The sequence below is a fragment of the Panthera leo genome, chromosome E1 (genome assembly GCF_018350215.1).
Source record: "Panthera leo isolate Ple1 chromosome E1, P.leo_Ple1_pat1.1, whole genome shotgun sequence".
Lineage (NCBI taxonomy): Eukaryota > Metazoa > Chordata > Mammalia > Carnivora > Felidae > Panthera > Panthera leo.
In genome coordinates this window covers 25,094,527-25,119,351 of record NC_056692.1, presented here as the reverse complement: position 1 = coordinate 25,119,351, position 24,825 = coordinate 25,094,527, and the positions used below count along the sequence as shown (strand labels likewise).

The 24,825-nt window shown below is 43.6% G+C and overlaps 1 protein-coding gene across 2 annotated transcripts; it reads right to left on the bottom strand.

Annotated features, from left to right (window-relative positions):
* Positions 1 to 2,787: 2,787 nt before the first annotated feature.
* On the bottom strand, positions 2,788 to 12,396 carry CE1H17orf64 (chromosome E1 C17orf64 homolog). Of its 2 annotated transcripts, XM_042914735.1 has the most exons (7): positions 12,225 to 12,396; positions 10,981 to 11,082; positions 10,548 to 10,723; positions 9,984 to 10,083; positions 5,437 to 5,632; positions 5,143 to 5,229; positions 2,788 to 3,062 (listed from the first exon to the last, which is right to left on the bottom strand). In XM_042914735.1, the coding sequence occupies exons 1-7, from the start codon at positions 12,273 to 12,275 to the stop codon at positions 2,977 to 2,979; spliced, it is 798 nt and encodes a 265-aa protein (XP_042770669.1). In that variant the 5' UTR covers positions 12,276 to 12,396; the 3' UTR covers positions 2,788 to 2,976. The 2 variants fall into 2 exon arrangements, with proteins under 2 accessions (XP_042770669.1, XP_042770670.1); XM_042914736.1 differs by lacking the exon at positions 5,143 to 5,229 and having other exon boundaries at positions 12,225 to 12,392.
* Positions 12,397 to 24,825: the final 12,429 nt, after the last annotated feature.

Here is a 24,825-nt window from a genome sequence, read left to right as displayed (position 1 = left end):
AGGCTCCACTGAGAAGGTGACATTTGAACAGAGATTTGAAGGCAATGAAGGAGTTAGCCAACTGGGTATCTTAGGAAAGAACATTCCAGATGGAGGAAACGGCCAGTGAAAAGGCCCTGAGGCAGGAGTATCTTGACAAGTATGAGAAAAGAATTAGTTCAGAGAGGTAACATAATGGACAGTGGGAATATATCATAGTAGGCCTTATAGGCCCTTGCAAAATCTTTGGATTTTAATCTGCATGAGATGAAGAGCTGTTGGAGGGTTTTATTCCTTCGTTTTAATATTTTTGTAGAGCAGTTTTAAGTCCACAGCATATCTGAGCAGAAGATTCAGAGATTTCTCATATACCACTGTTCCCACACACGCATCGTCTCCCCCATTATCCACACCCCCCACCAGAGTGATACATCTGTTTTAGTGACACATCCTCACCCAGAGTGCCTAGTTTACACTGGGGTTCACTCTTGATATTGTCCATTTTATGGGTTTGGGCACATGTATAATGACATGTATCACCATTCTAGTGTCACACTCAGTATTTTCACTGGCCTAATAATCCTCTGCGCTGTTCGGAGGGTTTGGAGTGAAGCAATGTTATGTGATGTTCGTTTTTGGAATTATGAGATCTCACTAAATTTGAGGAAAGAGTTAAGAGGGCTCAAAAACCAAGACTGTTGCCTATTTTGCCTTCAGGGATCCTGCTGGTCCCCAGGCTGATATAAAGTTCCCCCCACTTCCTCCTGGTGTCTGCCTCTGCTATAGAATCCCATTATTCCTCTAGGGGGTGGTGCTGCCTCACACACAGGACACCTCCCTGTTTTCATCTGTTCCCAGAACCACTGGCCCTTTTCCTGGGACCTTGTCAGTGAAATCACTCAGGAGTAGAGAAAACTGGAGCACCCCCTCCCCATCATCAGGGACACCCTCCAGCTTGCTCACCTTCTCTGGCAAATCCTCCCTGCTTTGTTAGGACTGTCAGGGACCAATGGAGTGAGGCTGGCCTGCAGACCTGTGCCTCAGTACTCTTCATCTTGCCATTTCTGGGAGGCGATGAGTGTGAAGAACAAAGAGAGAGCTGGGGCCTTCTTTCATGCATTATGCTTCCCTGTCATTTAAGTTTTTTAAATGTTTATCATTTATCATTTTATCATTTAAACATTTTGATGATATTCACTCATGAAGACAAATCGAGGGAAGGGAGAAGAAAGGGTCACACACATATGTTCTGGTCCTACCCCCTCCAAGGCAGCACTGGGCATTGTCTGCTGCTGCCTCAGGCAGAGTTCCGACTCTGCCTCGTTTTCAGAAAACGATTGCACCTCCTTCTCTTCCTGGAGTTGAACACCATCTACAAAAAATCGACCATCTTCACTTCCTCCTCCTCCCTCCCTATCTCGCACATCTGTCACCTAAAATTGTCAATTTTATTCTATCTAATGTTACAAATGTACTCATCCCCCTTTTATGCACACCTTCATTGACTTTGTATATCCCCAAGGTAGCAAATATGAAAAGCCAGAAGAGTCAAATGGGTGATACAACTGGGTGAAGAAGGCCAGTGTGTGACGCAAGAGAGAGGGGGTGGAGACTGTGGTGAACTAACTAGAAAGAATATCAGTGAAACCTGAGCAATTGTTTCTGAGCTCCAGCCTGGCGCGGTCATGTGGGAAGGCACATCCAAGGTGGGGCAAGTTTTTAAAAACCAGAAATCTGTTGTTGTTGTTGTTGTTGTTGTTTTGAGAGAGAGGGAGAGAGCACAAACGTGGGAGGGGCAGAGAGAGAGGGAGATACAGAATCTGAAGCAGGCTCCCGGATGTGAGCTGTCTGCCCAGAGCCTGACGCGGAGCTCGAACCCATGAACCGTGAGATCATAATCCGAGCCAAAGTCGGACATTCAACTGACTGAGCCACCCAGGCGACCCTGTTGCTGTTTGTTGTTTGTTTGTTTGTCTGTTTTTTAATGTTTTTGTTTATTTTTGAGAGAGAATAAGAGAGAGCATGAGCAGGGAGCAGGCAAAGAGAGAGGGAGACACAGTATCCAAAGCAGGCTACAGGCTGAGCCATCAGCACAGAGCCTGACGCAGGGCTCGAACTCATGAACTGTGAGATCATGACCTGAACTGAAGTCGGATGCTTAACTGACTGAGCCACCAAGGTGCCCCTTTTTGTTGTTTTTAAGGTGAAATGTACCAAGTTAATATTGGCAACTAATTTTTTTTTTAATTTTAAACAGTAAGTAGACCACCACAACGGGCAGCATGCAGCTGCTGACTTTTGACCACCAGTTTGAACCATCATCCCAGCTAAGGCTACTGATATGATTTCTTCTTTGGTCTCTGGCCTCCACCCTCTCTCGCTTCCATGCACTGTGCTCACTGCCTCTGGAGCATCTCCCCAATCGCCAGGTCACATCAGCTCATTCCACTGCTTGACACCTCCCTTACCTCTCTCCCCCCAGGTTATCCAGGAGACCAAGTCCAGACAACTGAGGCAGACTGCCAGACTTCTCCCTTTCTGCTGCAAGGCCCCCTCCACTCTCTACTGTGCTCTCCCCTGGCACACATCACTCCTTTGTCACCTGCCGAGGTTTCCCTGTGCACCTCTATTCAGCCTGTTGTAATGTCTATTCATGTGTGTCTCCTGCACTAGAGTATGATGGTGATCACTTCTTATTCATCTGTGTTATTCATCTGTGTTATTCATACCTGCCAATCAGAAGGTAGCTGGCAAACATTTTTTTTTAAATAAATTAAAAAGACGAATGAATGATGATTGTTAGCCAAGTAAGGTAGAACTGTCTTAAGGTTGTTTATTTCCCGCCCCATTTATACGTAACTAAGACCTGAGCATCCTTCTGATAAAGACAGTTTTCTTCTTTCCCTTCATTGGTCCCAGCCCCCAGGGTGCAGAGGTGTTGAAGACAAGTGCTCTGGGACCCAGGGCAAGCTGGCCCTCTGTTCTAGCCTGATGTTCTTATGGGCAGGTCTCTGGAGTCTCTGGTGCTTCCTTAATTCTCTTATTCTTGAGTTTTGTTTTGTGAGGAAGTTTCCTTAGAGAATCTGAAAAGGGAAGGTCAAACACAGTCCTGATAACATCACAAAGAGTAAGAGAATCTCAGGCTGTAACATTCGGGGGATATGGTAAGGACAGAAAGGAAGAACAACACAATCTTATCTTAACTTGCAACCTCTGTCCCTCTTTTCTCAAAGAACCCTGTGGCAGAGGAAGATGGTATCACCCTAATTTACAGATGAAGGATCTCACCCAAGCACAGAGTAAGGAAATAGCCCACCCAAAGCCCAAGGCAAGTTAGGGGCACAGTCAGGACTATACCATGTGTCTTGACTCTGATTCTTCCCCGCACCCCTCTCAGGTTTCATGCCCCAGGTCCCAGGACTTTGCTGCCAGACTGTTTGCAAACACCACCGCCATCTTTTTTCGTAAAAACGGACTAATGAACATAGAGTCAAAGAAACACCACATGGGGTACATTTAATATCATGAATAGACTCAGTGATTGACCTTAGCCCATTCCTGGTGGGCCCGCCTAATAGTGTGTGTTTTGTCATATTACCACAATGTGAAGAACACAACCTCGGCTCTAATGTATCCCAAACAAATGTTTAACGTGAATTCACCAAGACTTTTTATCTAAAGAGGAACAAGCTTTAAAAATGCCAAAAGGAAGCAACAAGAATCAAAAGTGGAACATTCGGCAGATCAGTGGTCTGATCTCCTCAACAAGTCAGGGTGTAAAAAAGAGGACATTGTTAGGTTAAAAGAGATGGAAGGGGCATAACCAGGGCAATTCATGCTTGAGAAACCAGCGCAAAAAATATCTTTGACTACTTGGAAAATTTGAATATGAAGTATTTAATCCAACAATGAGATGAAATGAAAACGTTGACATGGAAGGTTGATCTAATTAACTGAAAAAAGCAAGTTCCAAGCAAAATCCTACACACAGCGAGGTCTCATTTGGCTAAAATACAGGTATTTATATGCATAAAAAACATCTGGAAAGTGCTAGCAGTAGTGATAACAATGTGGTGTTTATATTTGCTTATTTTTGTTTATCGGTATTACCCAATTTTCTATGCTATGCTTCTGTTTATAGGTAGGAATAAAATGTTATTTTAAGAATTACATTAAAAAAAAAAAAAAGAATTACATGAAAGCCAAAGTTCTTAACCTACCATGCAAGGCTTTTTCCTATTATCCCCCCACCCCCCCCACCCCCCCAGACCCTTCTATCCTCCCCTCCTCCCCATCCTGCACTTCTCCAACCTGCTCTTCCATTCACCTCCAGGCTCCGGACTGTACGCTCATTGCCCCTCACCTCTGCACACACCTTTCCTCTCTCCTCCTACTCTTCCTTCCCCCCTCCTTTCCTTTTCCCTTTCTTTAAAGCCTGTCCCAGAGTTACTTCCTCCAGTCAGCCTGTCCCACCCTTTGCCCTATGGCTTCAGATTGCTCATTTGTGCAAGGGGGACAATAATACCCTCCTCATGAGGATGTTGCAGGCGTTAAGTGAAATAAAGAGATACAGGGCACCTGGTACAGGGAAAGGCTGACCCCAAAAGCCCAGACCTCACTTTCCTGATCTGATTCATGAGCTGCTTGGCCTACATTATCTTAATGACGTCCTGGCCTTCATCCCATTGTATGTGGGGTCCCCGGAGCCAGATCCAGAAGAGGAAGGGGTATGTGGCTCCCACATCTCTTTGCACCTCAGTGCACAGGAGGGGGCCTTCGTAGGTTCCAACCTTGGCTGGGACCCCTCGCTGGAAAGTCTGTCCCTAACCCCACAGCCTCCGTCCAGTGGGCCAAACGGTGCAGTCACTGCAGAGACCAAAGCTGCTGGGAAGGCCATCCCCAGTCCATCTGACTCGACTTTCTCCCCACCTTGGGAATGAACCACTCCCTTACCCCGTAGCCACCTGAAACAGGGAGTAGGCACCCTGCCCCTGTTTGGAGCCCCCACTCTTGGCTGCTAGAAACTGTCTCTGCTTCTAGTCTTGTGGGAAAGCGCCTTCATTTAAACTGTTAACTGAAAAATGCAGGAACCAAAACTATATATCACGAGACCTCCGGAGGGAAATCATACAGAACACTGAAGGCAACACACCCAAATGTTACCTGTCATGGTCTCTGGGTGATGGGTGATTTTCCCCTCTTGTGTTTTATACTTATCTGTACATTTCAAACTTTCTATGATAAACATGCCTGCAGGGAGGGGGACAAAACAGAGAAAAGAAAAAAGTGCAGAAGAGGAAGGAGAATGGACAGAAAGAGAAATAGAGGGCTAAAAAGAAGATGGGAAGGGAAACGTGTCAGGCTGCTGGGGGCGGGTGGGGGGGGGGGTAGGGGGCATGTGGCACCGTGGGCGAGACCCCTCCTCCAGACATGGTTCCCACATGGAAGGGGCATTACCTTTCATGACCTGGATCTGGGATCTTGGCTCCCCCAGCAGGGAGGCCTCTCGGCCAGGGGACTGCATCTTGGACAGCCTCTCCTTCATGCCGCTGATGTTGCCGTGCAGCCCCCAGACACTGCAGAGCTTGGGCAGACTGTCTTCCTGGTTGGCCAGCAAGGAGCTTTCCGGGGTGTCCAGGGGACAGAATGCCACCTGCAATGGGCCCATAATGTTTAGGAGAGTATGGAGAAGACAGGCCCCATACTCCAGAGCCCCAGCCCTGCCCTTGTTAGGAAATTACTGTGGTCTGGCTGCACCTCACACGTGCCTAGTCAGCAGGAACAAAGGGTCACAGATGTGGGAGAGAAACAGAGACACTGAGGCCAGGCTGCCAACTGTCTCTTATTGGGTGGTTCTTTACTTTGATATACGTCCTCCAACTCTTAGCGTTATAGTATCTTTTTCTGTTTGTTTCAAGTTTGTATTCAAATTCTAGTTAGCTGGGGCTCCTGGGTGGGTCAGTTTAAGCATCCGACTTTGGCTCAGGTCATGATCTCACGGTTTGTGAGTTTGAGCCCTGCATTGGGCTCTCTGCTGTCAGCACAGAGCCCGCTTCAGATCCTCTTTCCCTCTCTCTCTCTCTGCTCCTCTCCCCCAAAATAAATAAACATTAAAAAGAAATTTAATAAATAAATAAATTCTGTTTAGTTAACATATAGTGTAGTATTAGTTTCAGGAGTAGAATTTAGTGATTTGTCACTTATATATAAGACCCAGTGCCCATCACAATAAATACCCTTCTTAATACCCATCACCCATCTAGCCTGTCCCCCACCCACCTCCCCTCCAACAAACAACCCTCAGTTTGTTCTCTATAGTTAAGAGTCTTAGGTTTGCCTCTCTTTTTTTTTTTTCCTTTCCCACATGTTCATCTGTTTTTATTTTTTTGTTGTTGTTTATTTTTGAGAGATTGAGAGACAGAGCTTGAGTGGGTGAAGGGGCAGAGAGAGGGAGACACAGAATCCCAAGCAGGCTCCAGGCTCTGAAGCAGCTTCCTGGAGTGCTTTGAATTCACGAACAGGGAGGTCATTACCTGAGCCGAAGCCAGACATTTAACCAACTGAGCCACCCAGTCTTCCCTCATCTGTTTTGTTTCTTAAATTCCACGAGTGAGGGGCGCCTGGGTGGCTCAGTCAGTTGGGCGTCCAACTTCCGCTCAGGTCATGATCTCCCGGTTCCTGAGCCCCTAGTCGGGCTCTGTGCTGACCACTCAGGGTCTGGAGCCTGCTTCATATTCTGTGTCTCCCTTTCTCTCTGCTCCTCCCCCACTATGTTCTGTCTCTCTTCCCTTCAAAAATAAACATTATTATTTTTTAAGTCTATTTATTTATTTTGAGAGAGAATGAGAGAGGGAGCATGAGCAGGGGAGGGACAGAGAGGGAGGGAGAGGGGGAGAGAGAATTCCAAGCAGGCCTTGCACTGTCAGCCTAGAGCCCAATGCGGGGCTTGATCTAACAAACCGTGAGATCATGACCAGAGCCAAAATCAAGAGTCAGATACTTAACCAACTGAGCTACCCAGGTGCCCCCCAAAATAAACAAACATTAAAAAAAATTCCACGAGTGAAATCATATGGTAGTCTTTCTCGGACTGACTTATTTCACTTAGCATAATACACTCTAGCTCCATCCATATCATCACAAATGTAAGATTTCGTTCTTTTCTATGGCTAATATTCCATTGTGTATATGTACCACATCTCCTTTATCCATTCATTAGTCACTGGACATTTGGGCTCTTTCCACAGTTTGGCTATTGTTGATAATGCTGCTATAAACTTCAGGGTGCATGTGCCCCTTCGAATCTGTATTTTTGTATTCTTTGGTAAAACACCTAGTAGTGTAATTGCTGGAACATACGGCAGTTCTATTTTTAACTTTTTGAGGAACCTCCATACTGTTTTCCAGAGTGGCTGCACCAATTTGCATTCCCACCAACAATATAAGAGAGATCCCCTTTCTCCGAATCCTCGCCAACACCTGTTGTTTCCTGTGTTGTTAATTTTAGCCATTCTGACAGGTGTGAGCTGATAACCTCATTGTAGTTTTGATTTGTATTTCCCTGATGATGAGTGATGTTGAGCATTTTTTCATGTGTGTATTAGTCTAGAATTATAGAGTCTTATGCATTTCTTTGTAATGAAACAATGGTACTTATTTTAAAGTCCTTGACAAAATTAAAATTGAGAACCTGAAAATATCTTTTGAGATTTTCCTGGCCAGTGAAATCCAGATATCACTAAAATGGCAACTCCTTGTATTCAGAGGAGGAATCACTGAAACGACTCACCCATTCATGCTCAGAGGAAGAAATAGAGACCCAAGGGGGGAAAGGATTTTGTTAAAGCTGCCCAGCAAGAGTGAGGTGCCAGTCAGAGGAGGGCTTTCCTCTGAACCAGATGTTTGAACCTGGCTCTTCCCTCTACTTGATATGTGGTCTGGGTCAAGCTCTCTGCATTTGGTATCTTCATTTACACACTGTGAACACTATTTCTAGTTACCATGTAGGGTTATTTTTTTTTTTCCTAAATTGTTTACTTTTGAGAGAGAGAAACAGAGTGTGAGCAGGGGAGGGGCAGAGAGAGTAGGAGACACAGAATCTGAAGCAGGCTCCAGGCTCTGAGCTGTCAGCACAGAGCGAGATTCAGGGCTCAAACCCATGAGACATGAGATAATGACCTGAGCCGAGGTCAGACGCTTAACTGACTGAGCCACCCAGGTGCCCCAGGGTTACTTTTGAAGATCACGGGAGGGAACATAAAGTGCTGGAACATAGAAACTGTTACCCATGATTATTATTTTGAATTAGTGATTCTCAGAGTGTGCTCTGTGAGCCCTTGGGGGCCCCTGAAATATTTTGACCTCACTGACCCCCTGAAAAGTGGGGTCTACCCAAAGTGCAAGAGAGAAACCAATGGAGTCTAATGTAAGCCAGTGTGAAAAAGTCATTGATACAAATCTGAAAAGGCTACATACTGTGTGATTCCAACTGTATGACACTCTGGAAAAAGTAAAAACATTGAGACAGTAAAAAGATCAATGATTGCCAGGAGTTTGGAGGGAAAGAATGAAAGGATGAATACGGGGAGGACAGGGCATTTTAAGGCAGCAAAACTATTCTGTATGCTTTGTAATGGTGGATACATGTCATTATGCAGTTGTCAAAACCTATTGAATGTACAACACAAAGAGTGGGCCCTAATGTAAGCTACGGACATTATTTAGTTAATAATGTGTCAATACTGGATCACCAATGGTAACAAATGTACCTCTCTAATGCAAGATGCTAATAATAAGGAAAACAAGAGGGGGTAGTATATGGGAAACATCTGAACTTTCTACCCAATTTTTTTGTAAACCTAAAAGTGCTAAAAAAAGAAAAAGAAGTATTTTATAACGTTCATTCATATGGTTTCAGATTCCACATTGCTACTAAGTAGCTGCCACTTGTTGAGTTTTGGTGTGGTAGCAAAGAAAAATATACAGGGGCATCTGGGCGGCTCAGCAGGTTAAGCGTCCAACTCTTGCTATCAGCTCAGGTGCCGATCTCACTATCATGAGAGTTGAGCCCCGCATAGGGCTATTCACCGAACATGGAGTCTGCTCTCTCTTTCTCTCTGCCCCTCTCCCTTGCTCTCTCTTTCTCTCAAAGTAAATAAATTTAAAAAAATATCCATAACTATCTGAAAATGCTAATAAAATATTCCTCTCTTCTCTAACTATACAGTTGTGCAAGTCTGGGTTTTCATCATGTACTTAAGCCAAATCACATATCATAAGAGATTGTAGAAGCAGATATGAGAACACAGCTGAGCTGTCTTCTATTAAGCCAGACACTAAAGAGATTTGCAAAAATGTAAAACAATGCTATTCTTCTCACTAATTTTTTTGGTTTTGGAAAATACAGATATTTCTTGTAAAAATTATTTATGTTAAAATGTAGTGGGCTCCTTGCTTTTATTTTTAATTGGATTAGTAAGTACTTATTTTGAATTTTTTCTTTAGTTTTAATTTCAGATGAGGCAAATATCGATTGATATAACCTACATAAATGCTTTTGGGGCTTCTCAATGGTTTTTTAAGAGAGTGAACATGACCTGAAACCAAAATGTTTGAGAGTCACTGCTTTTGACCAAAGCCAGGCCAGGCTGTTGCTAGTCCTTGGAGCCTTCCCCAAGCTGGCTGTGCCTTTCTGCCTGGCCTCAACCGTCCCCACCTATAGCTCCTCAGGAAGGTCCCTGCCCTTGTTAACATCAGGGTGTTGGTGTGGAGAGTAAGTATCAAGAACTTGAAGTTGAGCCTCTGCCCTTTTTAGCCCCACTTCGCCCCCTATAGGGGTAAAGGTAGGGGCAGTGGGGTCTTCCCGAGCCAGTGAGTGTGGAAATGACTGGAAGGATGCTGGTGGTATCAGAGGGACCTTCAGCCCCAGGCCTCCCCCCACAATCCAAGAATATACCAGCCAACCCTCAGCCAGGCCTGGGGAGGAGCTTTCCTGAGCGCCTCACCAGGAACTTAGCTGTCTGGTTGCTCTTGGTGTACTTGTAGAGCCTGCGAAGCTGTTTTGCCTCCAGTTCTGAGAAGAGAGAGACAAATCGCCAGAGCATCCTGCAGGGGAGAAACCAAGGCTGAGGGAGGCAGAGCACAGCCCCTCTCCCTTCAGCATTTGTCTTGTGTCCAGGACCCACCCAGGGAGAAATGGACCACATGCTGCCTCCTTGGATTTCGCTGGGGACGTGGAGAGGTGGAAATTTGCTAGACCTTGAATACCCCAACCTGGTGATGGGTACCCACACCACACAGCAGTTGTTCAATCAGAGGTCATTCTCCAGAGTCAGGAGAGTCCACTGTGTATGTAGCTGCCATGAATCAATGCTGCCCTGAGTAACTAGAGATCCCATTCTCTCCACCCCCTCTTCACCATGCTCACTCTAGCATCCTGACTCTTTCACATAAAGATGAAAGAATGAAGGACTCAGGGATCTTGACTGAGGTGGGACCTTGAATCGGGGGTGGGAAAGGTATGTGGCCCAGGAGTGGGAATAGTGGGAAGGGCAAGGAGGCTGCCCTACTTCCTCCAGTGCTTGATTTCCCAGGTTCGGCAGTAGTGTTGCAGAAAGGTGTTGATGTGGTCCCCTAGGGCCACCAGGCTCTGCTTCATGTACTTTAGCTTCTTCTTTTGAGGAAGGTCCCTGGGCAGGTGCAACTTTCGCAGGAACTTCTTCAGTGGTCTTAGATATTCTTTGCACTGAGGAGGCAACAGGTCAAGTGAGGGGTCATAGGAGAAAAGAGGCAGATGGGCAGCCCCAAGTAACCAGAAGCCTTTATGAGGCAGGAAGTGTTAAGCGGGTTAAGTAAGGAGGCTCCAGTCAAGCTCCTGCCCCACTTCCTTCCTAAGAGCATGACAAGTGGGACAATAAGCTATGGTTCTGAGGCCTGCCAATTCTGATCCAGGTCTCCTGACCTGTAGGGAACAAGAGACAGGGTCCTGGGCTGGCCCCTTACAATTTTGAAGGTGTCCTGGTCCAGACCCTTGGCATGGCGTACAAGTGAGTCTCCAGAAGGGGTGGTGCGGGAGCTCTTCTCTAAGTAGGGTGCATCTGTCACCTGGGAAGAGGCAGGAGGCAATGGTCAGCTGGGGAGCTTAGGCAGGTGCTCTTGAGGGGCAGTGCTAGGCAACCAGTGATCCAAATTCCAGCCAAAGCCCTTCTCCATTTTCCCTGAGGACCCTTTCTTGGCCCAGTCCTGAAGCAGTAAGCCCTAGCAAAGAAACCCATCCCTGAACATCCCTGCTTAGGAAACCTAGAATGCCCTACCCATTTCTTTTATAATAATTATAGCACAGAATAGTAGTCAATTGTACAAATCACTTGATAAACACGAACTCATTTTATTCTCCCACAAATTCTGTGAGGTTAGATATCATTATCCCTGGTTACAGATAAGAACACTTTGAGGCGCCAAGAGATGTAAGAAACTCCTTGGGGGAATGAGCAAGGAGTCATTTATTCATTCATTCAAACAAACATTTACTGAGGGCCTAAGCCCCAGGACCACCTCTAACCTTTAGCATCATGCCATGATAACAGGCACTCAGAAAACCATGTGACAGTGATGGTGATGAGGAGGAGATTTCTGACAGCAAAAGTGGGCCCCCCAAAAGCTGAAAATTAATGAAGACAAAGTGACTACGAAATAATACTTAAAGTCAGAGCACAGGATTAAACTGACATGGTGGGATTTGCACCTGACCTTTCAAAAGCCTCTCAGAAAAGGGAGCATTAATTCCTGCTTGTGCTCAGGGGGAACAAGGAAGATCCCGGCCCAGACCACTCTGAAGGGAGAGACCAGGGAAACGGAGGAAAGTAGATGGAGAGAGTATGTATCTTAGGCTCCTCCAGGCCCCAGAGAGAGGGGACTCTGGCCGATCAAATCTATAAACACACCCCTCACACCACACAACCACACACACAGACCATGACACAAGTGTACACACACACACACACACACACACACACACATGCCCTTGTGTCTCCATAACCAACAATCATCTTGCCAGGAATACACGTCTTTGATAAACTTGTGTTTGAATGAATTATCCTTTTGTTCTTTTGGTCTCTTGCTAACTCGTGTACATCAACATTTTTCCTTCTTCTTTCCTTCCCTTAATTTCATGTTCTCTGCTTTCCAAGACTAGCCCCTCAAGGACCTTCTTTCTTCCCTCCCTCACATCCCTCACCCCACTTCACCTTCTTTAGGGGCTTGTCTCCTTCACCCCCTTGCCCATTTGAGGCCTCCATCTCAACAGGTGCACTGGGGGGCTCCAGAGTGGCACTCCTTATATCCCCTCAGGCTTCTGACCTACTGCTTCTGTGACCTGAGTGTCTCAGGGGGTGGGCAGGTTGGCTCCAGAACTCTGAGTGAAACCATGGCAACTGCCAACACAGAACCTAGCTCCCCTCCCCCTGCCAGGCCCTCATTCTTAGGGGTGGCCCATCCATCTTGTTCAACTGGGAACTGGAACAGGGAAGTGAGCAAGATGTGCCGGGTAGACCCAGGACTTTCTTAGAGCTCACAGCTGGCCAGGAGGGGCTGGCACCCCTTCTCCCAGGAGAACTGTCAGAACCAGTGTTTGTGAACACTGGTAAGACTTGTGAAGTAATTTTCTTGCATGTGTACCATTCACGACTCCTCAGTCACACCGTGGGCCCTCTGAGATGAAGACCATGGTTTATAACATTTCTTTCTGGATTTGGGGCAAAGGACTAGAGGGTGCACCAAGAGAATTGAATACAGTAAATCTCTACTGAGATCTTCTCTTCTACGCCTCTGTAGCCTCCAGGAAGTTAATAAGTCGATTGTGTTGGGTGTTGGTTGAAGAGTGGTGGTGTTTTGAGGGAGTGTGCAAAAAATACAAGCCACCAGGTATTATCTCAATTAATCCTCACAACAGTCTTCTCTCAGGTGGTACCATCAGTGATCCCATTTCATAGAAGAGGAGCCCAGACGCATAGAGGTCCCGTGACTTGCACAGGTCGGCGGCCACTAAGTGGGGCGAGGGGCTTTCTGTTGGATCCCAACCACTCTAGCCTTTCCCACCGACACCGCCCTCCAAGGAGAGTAAGCGCTGCCGGCGGGGTCCCTGCGTCTCCCCGGCCCGTTCAGCCCGACCTCTCCCCTCACGCGGCCCCAGAGCCCGCTCGCGACCTCCACCGGCGCGCACCGCGGGGTACGGCGCTGATGGGACCGTTGCAGCCCCCGTGTACACAACCCGCATCTTCTTCCCTGCGGCGCTGAAGTCCGTCTCCAGGCCGTTGCCCTCATGTCCTCTGCGCCCGGGGCCCGTCTCTTCCAAGTCCATACTTTCCACTTCCTCTCCTGCCTTCGCCCGCGCGGGGTCGGGTCGGATCGCCGTGGCCAAACGTGCCGGGCTAGTATTCCCCACCCTCCAGACCCCTCAAGGGTCGTCCCAGGCCTCCCTCTCGCCATCTGGCGGCGGTACCTGCACCTGATAGGGACATTGTGGCTCCTGATAGTCCTAGGGAATGTGGCTCTCCTCCAAACTGGAAGGTGTGTTCTCTGAGCATTACTCCAGGACTATTTTGTGGCTATTAAGGAAAATTAGGGGCGCCTGAGTGGCTCAGGTCATGCTCTCACAGTTCCTGAGTTGGAGCCCCCCCACCGGGCTCCGTGCTGGCAGCTCAGAGTCTGGAGCCTGCTTCGGATTCTATGGCTCCCTCTGTCTCTCTGCCCCTCCGCTGCGCAATCTCTCTCTCTCTCTCTCTCAAATATAAAACATGAAAATGGACTTTAAAAAAAGAAGGAAAATTATATTTGCAAGAGTACGGGGAAAGGGGCTCTCTTACTCACTTCTGGGAATAATGCAAAATGTTAAATGTACATTCCCTTCGGCCCACAAATTCTACTTCCAGGAATTGGTCCCGAGAGAAAATGTATGTATGAGGACGGTTGCAGTGGTGACAATTTGGAAACAACTGAAGTGTCATCAGTAGGAAAGGGTAAATAAATTATGGGACACCTATACTTAAAAATACTACTCTATTAAATAGTAAACAAAATTAATTTTAAAAATGCCTTACCACCAAAATACTACTAATTATTAAAACATTATTTTATATTTATATAGTAATAATTAAAATTAAAAATGTTTTAATTTCAACTTTACATCTATATTTAACAAATGGGAAACAAGACCTAAAGCAGCATGTCTGGTATGATTCCATTTTTGAAAGTATGTAATTATACATGCATAGAAAAAGTCCTGAAGGATACACTTCAAAATGATTTTTCATTTTTTGGGCATATTGTCTGCATTTAAGAAATAATGAATATACTTTACATTTACAGTAAAAAAAAGAGCTGAGTCTGTTTTTAAAAGCAATAAATAACATCATTAAAAACGTGATATAATACTAAGTTTAAACACAGAACACAAAAGAGTATTACATTATAACTCCTACTTAGATAAGTTGACATGAATACGGACCGACACTGGAAGAAAACAGTAAAAAGAAACAAGGAATTGAATATAGATATAGATGTTATATATCTATCCTTCCCCCTGCCCCAAATAATATTTACAATTGAGAAGGGGGAAGTAAGTCAGAATCTCAAAGCTTATCTGTCCCTGCCTGCTCCCTCAACCCACTCCACTTCTCTTCCCTCCAGAGCCTTCAGCAAGTCCTAGACTCTGGATGCCTGCCCTAGTCCCATAAGCATTTTATTATCAACCTTAGGGAGTAGCCTGAAGAGACCATTGAGTCTGACAGCAGCCAGGAATAATGGCTCAACACTCAACATTAAAACAAAATAAAAATCCATTGCCTTTGGGAGACAGTCTTCAAAATCCAACCAGTTAGCTGAAAATGACTCTAAAATGGCCGGTTAGCAAATCAACTCATTGACCTGAGTTATTCCTCCAATAGTTAATTTTGAAAACTCTATGTGCCATATACTTCGGGCAGGTGGATCTGGAGTGGAGAAGGTGGGGGTGAGGATGTTAATTTGTTCACCCTCTACTCCATGCAGGCTGGCATGTTTCTTAATGGCATGGGCCAGTTTCATAAACATCATGTCTCACTCATACCCTCTAGTGACCAGATAGAGCTCATGAAATTTTTGTTGTATACCCTGAATTCAGTGAACAGGGAAAACGACTCTTGGCATCCACTGCCTATGCATCCTCTCATAGACTTGAAGATCTTTCTTCAAAAAAAGCCTCTTGATCTTGTTCTGAATTGTCCAGTTATCCAATTAGAATTGTATCAAGTCTCCAGAAAAAGGAAGACCACTCAAACTCCCATCATAGCTGAAGTGCTGGGTCTGGAGGAAATGGGACAGTTCCCAGCTGAGGGCCAAGGCGTCCCTAATCCAAGGCGATGAAGGACTCTTATCACTACCTGAGGCAGAGTCTCTTAACATGGGGTTCACTGATAGACTTGAGGGAGTCAATAAACCCTTTGAAATTCTAACTAGCAAGTTATATGTGAGGACCTGTAGCCTTCATCAGGTAATCAGAGAGGTCTGTAGCCCTAAAGAAGTTAAGAACCAATGATCTAAGAGGTCTAACCTAAGGGTGTAGACCTTCTCAGCAGTGGTTTTTCAGATGAGTCTTTAAATCTGAGCTCTTGGAAGCCCTCAATTGTGAGAAATGCCAGAACACAGCTAATCTGGAAAGAAACAGGATAAAGGAAGAAGGCAAGGGGGTTATAGGCCTAACTATAACCATATTCCAGACCTAAACCAAGAAACCAGTGACAAACGAGAAAGCCAGTAAAATCGTTTACTGTGTCCAGTAAAGCTGAAGTACTGCATCCCCTGCCAGCAGCCTATGCCCATCCCTCACCAGTGGGAATGAAGCTCCTCCTGCACCAATCCCAGGGTGAGAGCCTGTCACGGTAGGGCCTATAGGCGTGACACCTTTCCCTCTCACCCTGGCAGGACATAGGCACATCTCTGCATGCTGGTCAGAAGCATCTCTTCATCTCTTCTCTGCTCAAAATAGTTCTCAAAAATATTTGGTACTTTTTCCTTCACTCCTATCTGATGTTTACTGTAGTTTTCCATTTATGGAGCCCTGTTTTAATTTCACTTTTTTTTTTTTTTTTTTTGGTAGCAATGTTTTAATTTGGGCTTTATGTGCTCTAAAAATATCTTGTCAGGATATCAAAATAACACCACAGAATGGCAAACTCATAACTTCAAAGCATGTTTCTAAACAATTTAATGATATGCAAGCTTTCTGAGATGGTGTTAAATTGCTGAGCCTAATGATTTCCACTTGCCTCTCTCTGGAAGGTGTTCTTTCCTAAGATGGGAAGCAGGGAGACAGGCTGGAGAGAATTGTATAGTCAACAAATATTGGAGTTGGGAAGGATTTTGGAGAGAAAAAATGCCACCCCCAAATTTGCTACAAGTCATGCAAGTTCTCCCTGTAGGACTTACTCTCACCTCCTCTCCTTTAGGACACCACAGTTTTACCCCCTGCCCTCAGCCTAGATCTGGTGGTACTGGGGGGCTAATATCAGGTTTTCCAGACTGAGAAAAATTCGAATGAGAAAAGTCACCTCATCTCAGACTTTCAGAATCTCCCAGGAAGGCCTAGGAACCAATATTTTAATAGGTCCCGGGGAATTCTTATCATCAGGCAAATTTGGAAGAGGCTATGTGGTGAGGTGAATCCCAAATTGGCCCTTGTTTAGATGCAATTGGATAAATTATGTTTTCAGTGTTGTGCCAGAGCTGGCTCTAACAGGCTTATGAGAGCAGATTACTAAATTTTCAGGAATTTTGCCAGCTGTTTGTTGAACAGACATTATTAAGTAATATTGAAAGCAGGGACTCGGATACATACTTGTACACCAGTGTTCATAGCACCATTATTCACAACAGCCAAAAGGTGGGTACAACCCAAATGTTCATCAACACATGAATGGGTAAACAAAACGTGGTATATACATACAATAGAATTTTATTCAGCCAAAAAAAGGAATGAGATTTTTATCTGTGCTGCCGGATGGATGACTCTAGCAAGCATTATGCTAAATGAAATAAGCCAGATACAAAAGAACAAAGATTGTATGATTCCACTCATATTAAATATCTAGCACAGGAAAATTCATAGAGACAGAAGTAGAACAGAAGTTACCAGCATGGGAGGAAGGAAGAATAATTACAGAGTTTCTGTTTGGGATGATAAAAAAAGTTCTGGAAATAGTGGTGGTAGTTATACAACACTGTGAGTATACTTAATGCCACTAAATTGTACACTTAATGAAGGTTAAAGTGGTAAATTTTATGCTATGTATAAGACAATAAAAAAGTTACTTCTGTAAAAATAAAATTAAATATCAACTTAAAATGAAAGAAATGACATGGAAAACAAAATACTTAACACCCTTCCTATTTATTTTTCAACATTTAATAGTTATCTTTGCCCTTGAGGTTATTTGTGTCTGTTGTATCTGTGTAGTAGAAATACTATATAATCGTATGCTGAGGAGCATTCCTTCCCAACTGCACATCCAGTGATGTTACATTGGTCACTGGATGTTGGCCATAGTGGAAATATTTACACAAGAGAAATTAAAACCACTGCAAATCAGGGTCCTCTCCTCCCCACCAAACTGTTAAGCATTTGCCCGCACACCACTCTTTCCAAACCGTAACTTCCTCAATGGCAAAGAGGAAATAACAAAACTTATAACATAGAGTTTCTCTGAGGATTAAAGATACTTCAATGTGGGAATTGATGGAGGTTAACTAAACTTATTGTGAGGATCATTTCACAATATATACATATATCAAATCATTATGTTGTACACCTTAAGCTAATACAATGTTATATGTCAATTAAGAATTAAAAATTGTTTTTAAGATTTTTCAGGTGAAAGTGCCCATCCATGTGACTGCCACATAGGAGGTGTTTGTTTAGCATTCCCTTTCACTGGAGACCATGAGCTCCTCAAGAACAGAATCCTGCTCAAATTAGCTTTCTATCCTCCAGATCTCTATTACAGGAGCTCAATAAATGTTTGTTGAGTTGAATAAATGAATGAATGGATGGCTGTTCCCATTACAAATGGAGAAAATGTTATTATCTTATCAGCGAGCACCAGAATTAACTTTTAGGAGAGGAAGTAACTTCACTAGCTGGGGGCAGAAGGTGAGATCTGAGGGTAAGGCAAAAAGAGATAGCCAAGCTGCTTTGAAAGAGAAAATGAGAAGTATTTGGCCTTTGGTTTTGTTTTTGATCTAGAAAAGGGTGTCAGAAGGGAGAGGAGGAGAGAAGGGACACTACAGAGATAAAAACTACCAAAATAGATGATGAGAGGCTGGGTCACCATGGGACAAGGTGAAGGCTGGGTAGGATGGGCCCTACACTTCCAATAAGGCACGCCTGGGAAGGATGACCCAAAGGATGAATATGGGTTGTATTCGTTTGCTGTAAGGCATGGGATGCAACATTTCATTAGAACCTCTGTCTACTCTACTTGACAGCTTTGGAGTTGTGTTTATTTTAGAATGAGATGCAACAAAAAGAAACTGGGCTATCCTATTTTGGGCCCAGGCTGCCAGTGAGAGATAAGGGGCAGCAACAAGATATGGTACAGAGGAAAAAATGTGGCAGAGGCAAGAAATGTGATCAGAAGGGACCACCATGATGACATAAATCCTGGGAGTTTGGAGAAAACTTGAGAAACACTCTTCCATGGTTTATAGATTGGAGAGCTGAATCAACTCTCTCTAGATTTTAAAGAGCTGGGAGATCTTAGTTGCCAATGGATTATATTCAATTAATGTTGACATTTTTATAGCTATGTAATGTTCCATTGCTTCACCAGTGGGCATTAATACACTTTGGCTTACTCCTATTGCTCAGAGACTATATTCCTATAATTCCTATAGACTTTGAGAGGATTCTTTGTCTTTTTGGACTCCTGTTGGAATTAGGAATGTTCTGGGTAAATCCATAAAACGTAAAGCCATTATAATGTCAAACTACCCTACTCCCTTATAAAATACTTTTTGATGTCCAGCAAAATCTGAGCTATCTGAAGAACAGAGTAGGAAAATAGGATGATAGTAACTTTACAGTGAAGAAGCCTGGTAGACACTAAATTAACCTAGTGAAGAAGGTTAACATTATCAGTGGTGTCATGTGAATTTCATGTACTACTAGATGTGATGTATGATGAGAAGAGGACTTTATTTCTGTAGTATTCTTTCAAAAACAAAACAAAACAAAACAAAACAAAAACGAACAAAAACATAACCCCAATCTAATCATGAGAAAAAAATCAGACAAACCCAGATTGGGAGACATTATACAGGATATCTGGCCAGAACTCAAGTTTGGCAAGGTCATGAAAAATGAGACATTAAGAAACTGTCACAGACTAGAGAAGACTGGGGAGACATGACAGCGAAATGTAATGTGGTATTCTGAGTTGGATCCTGGAACAAAAAGTGAACTTTAATGGAAAAACTGGTGAAATCCAAAGCAAGCCTGGAATTTAGATAATAATATACCATGTTAATTTTTTTTAATGTTTATTATTTTTAAGAGACATAGGGAGACAGAGGATCTGAAGTGAGCTCTATGATGACAGCAGACAGCCCGATGCAGGTCTCAAACCCACAAACAGTGAGATCATGACCGCACCCAAAGTCAGATGCTTAATTGACTGAGCCACCAAGGTGCCCCTCCCCCACACCGCCCCAATGTCAATTTCTTAGCTTTCACAAATGTAGCATGGTAATATGTTAACAATGGTGGAAGTTGATTAAGCGGTATACAGGAATTCTCGATACAATCTTTGTAACTTTTCTGTAAATCTGTGTTTCCAAATAAAAAACTTAAAAAAAAATCTGAATTACATGGCCTTTGGTCTGACCCAGGGAACCCAAGTATCCTTACATTTTGAGATTTTCTGTTTAAGGGAATAAAATTATATGGTTTATTTGTGCCACCTGACAGAGTACATTTCAAGGAACCTTCATTTATTCCCATTGGCAGAGAAACAAAAACACCTTTTTTCTAGGTTCTGCTGGCCCACAAAAAAAAAGATATATTTACATTCCAGGAACCTGGTTCCAGGAAAAACGTTAAGCTGTTTCGGTAGGATCAAACCTGGCTTCCTTTCCAGGCCTGCATTCTGGGATAATTATCCATGGATGCTTCATTTGTGCAGCAGTAATATATTGAGTTCGAGTGCAACTCTGTGCAAAACTCTGTCCTGAGTACTTGCATAAGAAAAGAAAACAGAACAGTGGTGACTGCACTTATTGTCAACCTGGGAAGCTTTTTCTGGGCAGCCAACAAGCCTATGATGGCCATGAATAAATTTGCTCAATGACCAGCTTGTGCCTTCTAAACTGGGACTTCTACTAGTGATTATTCTGTTTGTTTGGGGATAGTTACACTGGCTAAAAAGACCAGCTTTCTATTTAAGTGTCCTTTTCAAACTGGAAACATGAGAAGATTGTTTCTCACAGCCACTATTTTTAGAGTATGTGCTCTGGGAGCACAATGATGGTGCTTCAGGGGAGCTAATCCCAGTCTCTCTCTCTTTTAAAAATTTTTTTTAAATGTTTATTTATTTTTGAGAGAGAGAGACAAAGAGACAGAATGCAAGCAGGAAGGGACAGAGTGAGAGGGAGACACAGAATCAGAAGAAGGCTTCAGGCTCTGAGCTGCCAGCACAGAGCCCAATGCGGGGCTCAAACCCACAAGCTGTGAGATCATGACCTGAGCCAAAGTCAGTTGCTCATACAACTGAGCCACCCAGGCACCCCTCCCAGTCTCTTTTGTTACAAGGGGGCTGATGCGCATCCTTCTACAGTTTCTCCAGATAAACCAAGCCACACTTAAAGATGCCTTTTGTGTAGTAGGTAACACAAAGACCATTGAAAAGCTGTGTTTCAGCATAGCCAAAAACCCTCTCAAAAAGGGATCTTTCCCAGACTAGCTCTTTAAGGAAATGAGATGTGGAGGAACATAGACTAAAGTGGGAAGTGATAGTGCCTTCTCACAGACACCTGGGCAAAGGGAGAACTAAAGGGTCTTCTCTCAATCTCCAAAAGTTAATACCAAGATCAAGTTAGGACTCACCCCTGGAATAAAAAATATCAAAAGATTAATGCTCAGGACCTATGCCATGTGCATCACATAAAAAAAATTTGGGGGGCCACCTGGGTGACTCAGTCGGTTAAGTGTCCGACTCTTGGTTTCAGCTCAGGTCATGATCTCACAGTTTCATGAGTTTGAGCCCCATGTCAGGCTCTGTGCTTGGGATTCTCTCCCTCCCTTGCTCTCTGCCCCTCCCCCACTCATGCTGTGTTTATCTCTCTCAAAATAAGTAAACTCAACAATTTTTTTTTTCTATTTGAATAATTTCAAGCTACAAGAAAAGTTGTAAAAAAAAAAAAAAGAACAATGAAGAATACTCGTATAGCCTTCACTCAGTCATTTGTTAACATTTTAATTAATTTGCTTTATTATTAGCATCCCTCTTTCCCATTCTGTTTCTGTCTCTATGTATATATGTATACACACACTATGCATATATGTACATTCAATATATATATTCCAGAAATGCTTGTATTGTGTGCATAAAAAACTGTGTTTTTTTCCTTAAAAGTAAGTTTCACACATCACGGTCCCTTTCGCCTAAATAACCCCAGTGTACATTTACTAAGAACAGGTATTCAAGTCAAGCGATACTACATTTGAGAGTGCCTGGCTGGCTCAGTCAGTAGAGCACGAGACTCCTGATCTCAGGGTTGTGTTTGAGCCCTGTGTTGGGTGTAGAGATAACTTAAAAATAAAACCTTAAAAAAAAAAAGAAAAGACAGATATTGTATTTGAGGAAACACACCTGAGGAGCCTCATTTGCACTTGTACCTGATTTAGATCAGGAGATCCTACACTCCAGGCTTGAACCTGATATCATAATGGGGATTTTGGAAAAAGGGGTGAATGTATATTACATACAGGAGAAATGCAAGTTGTTGTGAGCAGACGGCAGGCTGTGATGCAGCAATATTGCTGGAGACTATTTCCCATCCCCCTTGAACCTTGGCAGAACTTTGTGACCACTTCAATGACTAGAATGCAGCAAAAGTGACACTGTGTTACTTCCAAGGCTAGGTCATAAAAGGTGATACAGCTTATGCTGATTACTCCCTCCCCCGACTCCACACAGATACACACACACTGCTCACCTTTGGAAGCTAGCCACAGTTTTGTGAGGAAAAAGGAAGCATATTACACGTGTAGTTGTTCCAGCCTACAGCTCCAGCTAAGGTCTCGGCCAACAACAGGCATCAACTGTCAGACATGTGAGCGAGCAGGCCTTCAGAGGATTCTACTCCTTAGCTTTCAAGCTGTTGCCGCTGGCTAAATGGACCAGAGTTTAGCTATCTCTGCTGAACCTTGCCCAATTTGAGGATTCATAAGCAAAATAAATATTGTCATTGTTCTATGCCACTAAGTTTTGGGGGTAATTTCTTGTGCAGCAATAATAATCAAAATCACATGCAATAGCACAGGTACATTGACATGTACAAACAAATTACCATGCACTGCAATGTAATTCCACTTAGTGCTCTAGTACCTCAGAAGAATGAAAAAAATTGAGATCAATGAGGGATGGAATATTGAGGATGGAGAAAATCCTTATGTTAGTGTTTGCATAATGCAAGATTGGGTGCAGTTAATAAATGCACACAGTGACCTATAAACTAGAATTTAAGTCTGTCCACTTTTGTTTTTGTTCCAATTCCACAGAAACTAGACGACTTTGGTTAAATTAGCACTGTTTTTTCGAAAAGTTGTCCATGAATCTAGTACATGATCTGAGCTACTAATGAAGAGAGTTTGTCTGAATGGGGGAAATTTGAACCCTTTTCCTATGAATTTTCTGGGGACTATCTTTGTATATATTGGCTACTTCCTCAGAGGTTTGCATGAGTTAATTAGGATGTCAGTATTATTTACTAATGCATGCAAAAAAATATATGGGCGTAAAGAACTCTCTTGAGTGATATCCAGGCTGAAGTTCATGCATGGATAGAAATCTACCTTCAACCATTAATTATCATACTTTAGCCTAATTCCATTCATTCTTTTAGAACAAATTTTAAGGGTGCCTATTGTCCCCAGAACCTCCTTTCAAGTATTGACCTATTGACAGGTCAAAGAAATCATAGCAAAACAAAAATCTGACAAAGAACAACTAAGCTTCTGTGTGCCTGGGTGGCTCAGTTGGTTAAGTGTCTGACTTTGGCTGAGGTCATGATCTCACTGTTCATGAGTTCAAGTCCCGTGTCGGGCTCTGTGCTGACAGCTCAGAGCCTGGGGTCTGCTTCAGATTCTGTGTTTCTCTCTCTCTCTCTCTCTCTCTTTCTCTCTCTCTCTGCCCCTCCCTCACTCACACTCTGTCTCTCTCTCTCTCAAAAATAAACATTAAAAAACAAAAACAAACAAAAAAACACAACTAAGTTCTTAAAATCTTCAGGGAGGATATGCCTCCATCCACTTCCCTTACTGTTGCAGCCCCAGTTGCTGATCCTTATACCTGCCAGGAATAAGGTGCCTAGGATATCCACAAGTTTTACTCCACCATCTCCTTCAGATTTTGGCTTAAATGTCATGTTTTTGCTTGTCTCTGACCATTTTATTTTTTTAAATCACCTTGTTTTCTTTGAAAAAAATTTTTTATTTATTTTTATTTTAGAGACAGAGCATGCATGCGAGCTGGGGAAAGGGGCAGGGTGGGGGGAGAGAGAGAGAGAGAGAGAAAATCTTAAGCAGGTTCCACTCTCAGTGTGGTGCCTACAAGGAGCTTGATCCCATGACCTTGGGATCATGACCTAAGCCAAAAGGCTCAGCTGTATGAGATACCCAAGCACCCCTGACCATTCTATTTTATTTTATTTTCATTTTAGAGAGAGAGCATGCAAGCAGGGAAGAGGGGCAGAGGAAGAGAGAGAGAGTCTTAAGCAGGCTTGATACTCAGCAAGGAGCCCGACAGGACTGGACGCAGGGCTCAAGGTGGGCTTGATGTGGGGCTTGATGGTGAGATCATGACCTGGGCTGAAAACCCACTGAGCCACCCAGGAGTCCCCTGACTATTCTATTTTAAATTGCAACCCTCATCTCAGCACTTCCTGTCTCCTTTCTCTGCAATTTTTCTCCACAGAACTTGTTACCAACTAACTTACCATTATTTTACTTACTTTGTTTATTGTCTATTCTTTTCCACTAAAATGTACATTTCATAAGACCAGGAATCTTTCTTTGTTCAAATCTGTATATTCAGTACCTAGGACAATGCTTGTCTAGTAAGGCACTTTGAGCTTGTTGAAGGAGTAAATGAACGGCTGATTTCTTACTTGGTTTTTTAAGACTCCCATCCCCCAAGGCTTTCCTCCCTCTGCCACTCCTTTATTCTGGACTCTCTCTCTTCTCAGTTCCCATAACACACTATATTTATCTTGATCATAGTACTTCTTAGAGGCTTTAAAAAAAATCGTCTTGGTATTCCCTAAGGTTTAGCACAGTCCCTTGCACACAGAAAATGTTTAATAAATGTTAAAATCAACTATTTGCGACATCCATACCAAATGTTGGGGCAGTGAATTGTTAGATATGCATGAGTGAGAAACTTAACTTCCTCTGTTTTTATATAAATTTCCTTCCTTTTTCAAAGAAATCCAGATTTGATTCCACTCTTACCCCCAGAATGCCAGTAAGTGAATATAATTGCCAAAAAACATTCAGCCAAATGCTATTTTATAGCTTTCAAATCTTTTTGGAAGAAAATG

What these genes read in the sequence shown, in the direction of transcription:
- CE1H17orf64 (XM_042914735.1), bottom strand. Translation starts at nt 12,275, where the DNA reads ATGGAGGCCTCAAATGGGCAAGGGGGTGAAGGAGACAAGCCCCTAAAG. An exon ending in ACCAGGACACCTTCAAAATT is followed by an intron (nt 10,724 to 10,980) that starts GTAAGGGGCCAG and finishes TTGCCTCCTCAG; the next exon opens with TGCAAAGAATATCTAAGACC. An exon ending in ACCAGACAGCTAAGTTCCTG is followed by an intron (nt 5,633 to 9,983) that starts GTGAGGCGCTCA and finishes GGCCCATTGCAG; the next exon opens with GTGGCATTCTGTCCCCTGGA.